General features: G+C 35.5%; 1 protein-coding gene across 1 annotated transcript; it reads right to left on the reverse strand.

The window, feature by feature from the left end:
* Positions 1 to 385: 385 nt before the first annotated feature.
* On the reverse strand, positions 386 to 10,298 carry METTL22 (methyltransferase 22, Kin17 lysine; the record flags this gene model as incomplete). The annotated part of the gene is made up of 10 exons (XM_082006639.1): positions 386 to 421; positions 1,974 to 2,142; positions 2,948 to 3,050; positions 4,059 to 4,139; positions 5,353 to 5,406; positions 6,021 to 6,092; positions 6,570 to 6,714; positions 6,800 to 6,840; positions 7,232 to 7,582; positions 10,169 to 10,298. 10 exons carry the CDS (start codon positions 10,296 to 10,298, stop codon positions 386 to 388), a joined length of 1,182 nt encoding a protein of 393 aa, XP_081862765.1.
* Between the last annotated feature and the right edge of the window lie 401 nt (positions 10,299 to 10,699).

The raw sequence follows: 10,699 nt of genomic DNA on the forward strand, positions 1-10,699 counted from the left end.
TGTCCATGTTCTGAAAACTAAAAAAGAAAATGCATGACACCTGCAAATCAGCCACATAGAGAAGGTTAAATATCTCCTTGTCAGACTCTAAAACCTAAGTCATCAATCCTGAAGAACAAGCCACTGTGTCACTGCCACTGTTTGGCATCCAGCATGTACTCTGAAAATCAACATTAAACAGCTTTGTAAAAGAAACAGCAAAGAAACCATGCCCTAAGTGCCAAAACCAAAACTTACTGAAGTAAAATAAAACTGCATAGCAATACTTTCTGAGAACACAGTTCCATCAGGAAAATGCTTTTCTTCAGATGAAAATCGATTTTTAATAAAATATCAAAAAAGCCTTTATCCTTAGATAAAGATCTTCTATTTTCTCATGTCCCTGTCATGTTAGCTGTTCAGCAATGATCTTCCACAATTCCTGTAGCAGTGGAAAAGATACATACAGGTATTTTCACAGATCAGTAGGTTGCAATTATGAAAAAGTTCAACAGGCCCACTTGAAGACAAGTTTTAAGACACACCCTATATGTCCACCTATAGACAGTATCCATCCACAGATGGATACTAAATCCATCTATGTAATCTCCTAGAAAAAACAGCAAATTATCTTTGAGACAGAGCAATAGAATTGATTTCTTCATTCTCGTAGCATTTTTTTTTAAATAAAAAATTAGTATCATTCAAATAATTTGTTTTAAAATAATTTCATTCATCTGCATGACCTTCTCCAGTATTTTGGCTGATAATCCTGCTCTTTTTCTTAGACTGTGATGACAAACAGTTTCAATAATGCTAGTAAAAGTACAACTGAAAAAACACTCAGTTTACTGAGGAATCAAGGTCTCACAAATGCATGTCTTATACAAACACACACTTCTCTATCAATGACAATGAAGATGAAAAACAGACCACTTTATTTCTGTAGAATAAATTAGTATATGCTTTGTCTGCTATACAAAAGATTAGTAAGCGGACTATCACATACTCTTCACCGTGACATCTTGAATTGTGGAAATATACTTCATGATAAATAAAAAACTTAGGCATTTTAAAAATGCGTATTTTTCAAAGACTAGCAGCCTTCTGCGAAAAGGCTAGCGACTGAGTTTATACATTTAGTTATAATCCAGGTTGCACTTATGCCCTTGTAAAACTTGTTTTAAAGTTTTGCATGCATGTTTTATGCCTGAAGGTATCAGCATTAAGTAAAATAAATAAATCTTGTGGAGTAACTGTGGCCGCTGTAATCTTACTATGCATACATAATGCAGAAGACACGGTAACAGTATGTTGACTACAGGAACATAACTTCTTGGTAAAAGATCTGCAATCCAGTATAAGATTTTGCAAGTTCTCTAAAACGAGCTGTTAGATTGTATTGTTCTAGAAGCTAGCAAGCTATTAGCTACTCTGCATAATATTTGTAAGAGCAAACAACTGGGGGGGAAAAAAAAAAAAAAGAGAACCATAAGTGCTTGGGGAGTAATTAGGTAACTACAAATATTATACCCAGCATGTTTGTGAACAACAGAAGTTTACATCTAATAGACTTCTTCATAGATATTAGAACATTATTTCCTGAACCCTGAACTGGGAAAGGAATTACTACAACTATGAAATGAAAGCTCTTCCACAAGCAAATAAATGACAAGTGATACTCGTCCCGTTTTCTAGTCAATCACAAAAACTGTATTTTACAAAGTAATGGAGATTACACTAATTTCCTCAAAGGTTAAGAAACAATCTAAGCCACCATACTGCTCTTGATAGAAAGGGTATGTTATGTCAATCTAGTATAGATTATGTAAGCACAAACAAGAATCATTTTAGAACAACAGAAAGATAAATGGAAATATATGAAGAGGTAATGTTTATTCTCCTGTTTTTACTTCATGTTAAGAAAACAGCTGAAAACTAATTTGAGATGATTAGCCCAACACATTACATTTATTTTAATTAATGTCACTTACCAACTGCTCAATTCGTTCATAAATGAGAAACTGGCAGAAATCAAGCTCAATGGGCTCCACAGTATATTTCATTTTTCTATCTTGGAGGTTCTCCAAATCATTCAGGGTATTTCTAAAATGACTGTAGGCTTCACATGTAACATCCATATGTCTTAAAGTGAAGTTCAGCCTGGCAAGAGAATACTTAATTTAAAATGTCTCTCCTATACTGGCATCTTAAATAGCTACGTAACTTTATTCAGCTACTGGAAAACATGGGTCTTCTCAGTGTAATTAACTGACTTTGACAGCCAAAAAAATAAGATATCCTGAAAGGTGGACAAGACTTATGTTAGCATCAATACATACTAACTCTTGAATGAATCTTTCCATTGATTCATTTTACTGAAACAGACATTTTACCGAAACAGAATTATTGGCTTGGCTTCCTGGGCAAACACTTGGCAACAAATCATATGTAGCTATTGCTTACATATCTCCAGAGAGTCAAGCAAAGCCTATTTTATATTAGTTTATGAATGGACTGTAACACATGACTACTTAAAAACATTAAATGATTCCTTGAAACAAAACACTAGAGAAATTGTTATAGAGGTATTCAAGCTGGGAAATGTATACCCTAATTCTAAGCCCCTTCATTCCACTCAATGACCTCAAAAATATATAGCAAGTTGTCAGGTATTATAGAATACATCGGTCTAGCCACCTATTTTCCTTATTTGCACACAGGTTATCTGACTCAAGAGAAAGGTAGGACAACAAAAGCCAATTCTTGTGGAAGTCAAATTCTGAACTGATAAAAATTAAGCACATATGAAAACAAATGCTTACCCTGAGCATATACTGCAGCCTGTGATCAACCAATACAATGAAAACCAGAAGCCAACGTTCAATCAGATCAAATGTTTCTTACAAATGAAGAAAGCATGTACAGCTTTTAGTGTTTTTTATTTTATGTTCTTGGTAATACTTACCTCTTCTCTAATGCGAAGTAAACTGTGCAAGAATTTCGTAAGTTGTGTGTGATTCTATACAGTGTTCTGAACAAGGCATCTGTCAAGTCATCATCATAGAACACTACAAACAAAATGTTAAGAGCATCAAACATATATTTACTTAAGTCTCAGGTATGAAACAAAAATAGGCAATAATCAAATTAGTTTGATTATTCTCATCAAACAAGTCACTATTTTAACTAAAACCCAAACTATATTTTTAATGGCAAAAACTGACCCTGTAATAGTAGCCACTCCTGCTCTTTATGTCAGGCTACCTTTAAGATTTCTCTCATATCAATGGGAATCACTTCTGTCAGACAGCTTACAACACTGCAACAACATTTCTCTGAGCCTGGAAATATCTTACAGCAAAGCTAAAAAAGACAGGGTATCACAATGTATAGGGCCTCATTTCTTACAAAAATACAGAAAAGGCTGTAACTAATATAACATTATAACCATATCTCCTTGGAAAGCAGTCTTGCAACACCTTTCAATACTGTAACTAAAAACAATCCTACTTTACTTATGTATCAAAACAACAATGGTTTTCCTATACAGATAAGCCAGCCTGTCATTTTTCAGTCTTTCACTTAAGCAAGAAAAATAGCAGGGGAAAAAAGAAGACAGAGCTATCCAAAGGCATAGACTCTGTGGGCAAGTGTAGCATTTGAAACTGTTTTTCATATTATAAAATATCTTAGTCTAACCACCTATTTATCATTATTTGCATAGAGGTTATCTGATGCAAGACCTTTGTAGGACAACAAAACCTCTTCTGGAAGTCAAATTCATCACTTGTGATTATGTTCTTTGAGTAATTTATTTAGTCCCAAATAATTACCATACCAAAGGAAAGAAAAAGCTAGTAGTTTACAATATCTGTTCTTCTATTGCTAATTCAGAACGTAAATACAATAGCTTAAAAAAAAAAAAACCACCACAGGCAGGAACACTTAAGGTGGAGCTTTGACAAATTAGGTAAGGTTCTGACCTATTAGATTTTAAAAACAAACTAGGTATGTCTAAATTATTACTCATATGCGCAAGCATTTGATTTAAAAGCTTACTGTTTATATTTCCCTACCATCAGCTGCCATTATCACAGTACAGTTGTCGTGTAAATCGGCAACCTCATCTTCTGACCAGCTATAAGGAGCTTCAGGATCTGTAACAGAGAATATGGCTTTGGTGTACATGATTAAATATCTCCAGCTGTCAATCATTTGAAAAAAAGAAACTACTTAACTCCTGATGTCACCTGCTACTCCATAAACAGAGCAGCCCACTGAAGGTAAATCAAAACCTCCCTTTATTAATTCTTTGAAGTTCCCTGCAGTCCTTTGCTTTCTCTGTGTCACATCCAATCCTTCCTAGGCTGTCTAGGAAGAGTAAGTTTTCTTTGACTTTAGAATTTACAACCAATTGTAGCAAGACCACAGACTTAACTAGATTAAAATAAATACTCCTTTAAATAAAAACAAACAAATGCCTCTTCATAAAAGTTTTGATTAAGCTTCCTACTTGATCATGCTTTTTAAAACTTAGACTTTGTTGAAATATAGAAACTTGCTCTGAAAGTCTAAAAAACATAAAGCCCTTTCAACTGTCAGTATCAAGTATTTTCATTAACCAGAATTTTCTGAAGTCCAAGAGAGGCTTCTGAATGTGTAAAGGATTTTTGCACTTGCTCAAATAGTTGTTCTATTTTTTTAGAAGCATTACATCAAATCCAAGTAATGATGTAAAAAAAATGTATGAAGTATGCTTCATATAACCTAGGGCTACAATTTTGTGTTGCAAAGTTTTAGTGATCTGCTTTACTATCATTAATTATACTTTAAATGTTACTTGTCTGTTGCCTTTATTTTGCTAGAAGCAGCAGAACACATTTCCTTGGCAAATATTTAAAATATAAACACATTCACCACTACATTTGGAAAAATATTTATACATCTTCAAACTATCACCTACCCTCTCCACCACCTTTTGTAGTTTTGTATTCATGTAGTCACAAGCCACACAATACCATCACATCAAGATCTGGTTTACAGGAACTCAAATCCACATCACTGTGCCTGGATTCCATCATGACCACGTAACACACACATCTTGTTTGCACGTCTGGACTTTGACCTAAGTAAAGGACAGCCACCACTTGCCTATTCTCAACCTATCAGCAAACCCTTCCTTACTCATTCACATGGCAATGAGGCACCCAAAGACAATCACGTACTTTCAACTACTTTTCCAGAGGCGTATGTGCTGGAGAACTTACTTCATAAAGAATGGAATAAGCTTTTCTTGACAGCTCTGAAGGAAAAAAAAAACCAAAACAGAACACGCAACCCTATCTGAAAGGGCCCATTACAACCACCTACCAGTGCAGAATTCATCTTTCAGCCAGTCCAGTTCTTTTACCTTAACCTCCCCTCCTGTGGGTGAAGAAAGATCACGTCAGTCACACACGGCTTTTCAGACAGTACCTACATGAAGGTAAAGAGCCAAAATGTATATTGAAACAAGTGATGAAGATCTATTATGAGGACATATGAAACAAGTAAAGTTGAACTTGTAAATCAAATCATTTACTGTACAAAACCACTTACCTACTCACAAGAGAACAGGATGAACTTAAAGGTCAGAGAGACAACCTATGTTCTCTTTCACATGTCTCACCTGCAAAATACTTCTCCTTTCCAGAGTTCTACCTCTGTCATTTACACTCTGTTTATATGACCCTTGGCACCTGGATATCTGTGATCCTCCCAAGTATCTGAGTGAAACTCACACAAAGACTGTGTAGGAACTACAGCTGTCCTTAAACGACGACCAGAGAAAGAGTAAGTATTTTGCACCTCTCAAAAGGAAGCTGCCCCATTATGGGCCACAGATATTTTGCATCTTTCTTTTTACATGAGTCACTTTTAACCAAGACAAAAATTTAGTTTTCCTTGTAAATATGCTAGGTAGTCAATGACTGCGCTGTTTAATCCCAAAGTAGTTCATATACAGACAATCGCACAAACACTGATTGTATAGCACTTACTTCCCAGCTCCATCAGGTGTTGGTTTAATGCAACATTCTGCTCACACATGGCCAGAAGATCTTCACCAACATCTGGAAAAAAGTAATAATGATATGCAAAATAAGAATATTTTGCATGGGCTATGCACACCCCTGACCTCTTAGACTAATACTCTAAGTTTCTCTCAAGCTGATGACATTAGGGAAAATTCAGAGCAACTCTATCCACTGATGACTGCTTCCCTAGTATCATTCTTGCTTTCGTCCTTCAGTACTAAGCTGAGCCACTCCTGAAGAAAGAAGTCCCTATACCACCTATTTTAATCTAGGCACACTATCTTGAGTTCACAGCAATGTATCTCGCTTTTAAACTCTTGCGCTTAGAAGCAGTACTGATTTTTTTCTATCTGTTCAGAAAGTTCTTGTTATTTTTCAACAAACACCACAACTTTATACACATTAATAAAAAATTATTAACTGAAACTGAACAGGTGAGGATGAAAATGCCAGGATGGAAGCACTGATTTGTTAAGTTTCATGAAAACATTTAACTGAAAATAACTGCCTTACCTGTGCAATAAACTCTCTTGGCAACTGTTCCCATGATAATGCTTGTAATTCCAGTGCCACCTCCAAGCTCTAGCACCGAGCAACATCTGAATGTGTCCCGCTTAAACAGAATGTAATCAGCAAGAAGAAAGGCTGCACGCCAGACCTGTGGATAAGAGAAGCAGTTAAAACTGAGTAAATTTTGAAGCACAATCCATGAACAGCAAGATTCTACAAGACAGAATACATACTTGTTTACCGACATCGTCTAAGGGGGTTGCCATAGTATGTTCTGTGAAAATGAAAGTAGAGCAGAAATAATTACCTCAAAACGTTGTTCAAATCAAGTTCCATGAGTGGCAAATTTGAAAATCAGGTCATGCTTCCCTTTCAAATATAGAACTAAACACTCTTCATTCTATATAATAATGCTAGATTAATGGCGAAAACCTCACTCCAACTAAGAGGCACTGAATTTCCCATGATATACTATTGCCCAAATCACTTCTGGAGCAAAATGGTAAATTAAAAAAAAATATTTACACTATCACAGTATTATGTTTGTTGTTTTATCTCCTTTCTCTTAATTACTGCTGTTCCATTTCTAAAGAAAACCTATTTTTCTTTTGTTTTGCACAAACATATTTATTCCATTTCTCCTTGATTGTAAGCCTACTATTTACCTATTTTAACAACATCACTGCAAGCACATTCTTGTTCTTCATCTTCAAAAGCATCTTCTTTTCCTTTCATCAGAATTACAGGATACACTCTATCCCTCAAAAGATCCTCTGCTTCTAAATCAGAGGTGCTTCGAGGTCTTCTGACCACCTCCAAGTCTCCGTCATCATCTAGCAGAGCTTCTATGCCTTCACTATTTAATTCTCTTTCTTCTTCTAGATTATTTCTGTCCTTGTCACAAAGTTCATCTCCACTTTTGTACTGGTGTTCTCTTTCTGCTGTAGCTTCTTTCACATATTTCTCAGATGCCAAATCTTCTATGTTCCAAAGGAGTTTGAAATACGACAGGAATACTGCAAGAACACGAAGAGGGGGGCAAAAAAAACTAAACAACAGGTAAGAACAGAATCTATGCAGAACTTTCACATGCATGAAATTTTGGTGTGCATTTCACATATTAAAAATCTAGAGGATAAAAAAATTATACAGATAACTTGAAATATAGTTCCATTTGCTATGACGAAATATTTCTGTTATTAAGTTCTGTCAGTAAAAATAAATGAAGCACTTTTAGAATCTACTGGCTGACTCAGCATCTATGCAGTCACAATGCACACTTTCATCCGATTTAGTAAAACTTATTTTAACAGCTGGCAGAAGGGGTGGTTTCTTACATCCTCCAGAAGATCTTCTGTTGGGACAGGCTCAAACCAACTTGAAAGAAGAATTAATACAAGTTCGAATTCGTTTCTTTCGATTAAGATTTAATTCCTACCTTATAAGAAACAAACATGTTCTAGTAAAAAGCAAGTAGGATTTCTTTTACTGTTTTAAAAGTCTTGAGGAATTCAAGCAACATCAAGCCTTGAAATCAGCTTAGCATGAGTGAGCAGAAAGAAGCTCACAGGAGACAGCTTGCCAAAGCTGAACATGCTGATGCTTTTTTTTTTTTTTTGGAAGTCTTTGAACTGAGTATTTGACAACATTAAATTAATAAGGCCATTGTCCTCAGTAAAGCAATTAATTAAAAACCTTCTGCAACCATCATCCAGTGATGTCAGCATCTATTAAAAAAGTTTAAGTTATCCAAACATGGACCTTACAATTTTAATTAGTGGAATCTGTTTTGTCTGAATACAACACATAAGGAAGAACAAACATTTGTTCTTCCGATCTCAACTCTACAGCAGTGCTTATGCACTGTGCTTGACAGAACAGGCCAGTCACGAAACGCAGAATCATGGAATTCAATTCACCTATTCTGGTACAAAATCAGTATTTGTAGACATCTTAGGCTGGGTACTATTATTCCACAATTACACACAATGTGTTGAGAATTGAGAAGAAGATACCCAAGAATACAACTAGTGAAAAAGGTCAATACCAGCAGGATTCTAAGAAGAATGTCTATAATTATGCTTATTCACACCAAAAGGGAAGAGATAAAGTGCTTGCCACCATTGTTTTCAAAAGTTTCACAATTTATGGAATTCTACTCCAGTTTCTTTAGAAAGCAAGATATTCAAAGTTGGTCTACTGTAACCTGAGGAAGTTCTTCTCTAGAGACCATTTTCAGCTAGATCTAATAAAATCTTCATTGCCTATCCTAGCAGGAGAAATTTTTAAAGACATCTACTGTTTGCATGACAACCAGATTAAACTGATTTGAGTATTTAACAAATTAGAGGATTCCATCAATGAATGAAATGCTTTTGTTCTCCAAGTCCATTCTGACCCTCTGCACATTCTTTGGCATTTCAAAAGGTGCGAGGTAAAACTGACCTAAAGCAGCAGAGACTAAATCCTCATGAGGTTCCCTAAAAAACAACGAAGGGGCAGCGGTAGATTGTCTTCCTATTAGAGTAAAATCTGTCGTACTACAATCCAGTTATTGTCTTAATAAACAAAGGAATTTCCCTGAACAAGTACATTCAGAGTAGGTAGCACATGCTGCCATGTCATTCTGTTGAAAGGTTCTTTGCATTAAGCAAAATCACAGAAAACAAATGTCGAACAGCATGAAGACACACCACAGCATTAATTACCTGTTTTTGACCTGATTATGGTCAAAATTATTATCCACTTCTCTGTCAAGCCTACTTTTATACTTTTTTACATTGTTACATGCTAGAACAGCTGCAAAAGTTATTCTTTTTATGTCACAACTGGGTTTGAAAAAACAGTTAACACTTCTGTCACAGCAGAAGCAGTACTTTTCTACAGATATTTTACCAGCAGCTTCAAGGTCAGTCTTCCTGACTTTATAGAAACCTACAGGCTGACAGTCAGTCAGAGGCATTTGCCAATTCATTTCCACCACAGCCTTGACTCTTCAAATTATAAAAGTCAGTCAAAATCATTGCTATTCTGAGACTTCTTATTGCCAATTTTTTAGTAACAACAACAGCAAAAAAAACCCAACCAAAACCACAAAGCTGTTAGGCTTCTCTAGAATAGACGGTAAATCACCACATAAAGATTGTCTAAGAATTCATAAATTAATTACTGATAATTTTTATTTTAAACTGAAGTTACACTATTTAAAAAGCCTCACCTTTTGTTTGTATGCAAGAGACATCCCAACTTTTTAACATGATTCCCAAGTGTTATACTGAGATTATAGCTAAATGAACAAATAAATAAATACATACAATTAAACCTGCAAGCAAGTTCATTTGGCTACTTCTTCTCAGAAAGTAATTTAAAATTTCTTTTTTAAGATAGGCTGTCTACAAATTCTACATTAATAGTTTTCATTTCTGCAGTTAATTTCATGAGGAGAATCCAGCTAGCACTCTTCCTAAAGACCGAGTAGCAAGGGATTCTGTTTCTAACGGAAACATGTAATGACTACAATCAACCATTAAAAGGAGGATTCAGACATTAAAAAAAAATAAGTACACTCAAAATACAGCTCCATCAGTCTAAACATGTATTACCTGGTTGTCCAACTGCATTCAATCGTACCATGAGATGTCTTTTGTTTGTACAGTGTAAGTGAACATCAGACAGTACAGTGTCACTTTTAAAGGTGGGGTTATCCATCTCCTTCTCTGTTACATCTACCATGATGTGCTGGTGAAAGGAACATCTACAGTACCCAAACAGTCCCCTATGAGCTGTCACAACGTGATTTGATACTCTTCTATTAACAAGTATCAAGCAACAGCCTTGCTCAGCAAGACAACCTCATGATATAGTTTCTGGAGAAGACCTCAGGCAAGATGCGATCAGGCAAGCTCCACCATGCTCCAGTAAGACAGCAAGCTGCGCATCAACCTAAACCCAAGAACAGACAGCTTTTTAGTGACATCCTGACATGGTCTGAACATTGCTCCAGCAATATTTCAGAAGATAAAAATCAGATTACATTGTTGCAATGCTCCAATGCTCTCTTTTACAATACTCCAAAGAATCATCAAATACGTAATTGCTAGTAGCTCACTGGCAGATTTCGTGTATTTTACAAA

Source organism: Phaethon aethereus, assembly GCF_964289735.1.
Source record: "Phaethon aethereus genome assembly, chromosome: 15".
Taxonomy (NCBI): domain Eukaryota; kingdom Metazoa; phylum Chordata; class Aves; order Phaethontiformes; family Phaethontidae; genus Phaethon; species Phaethon aethereus.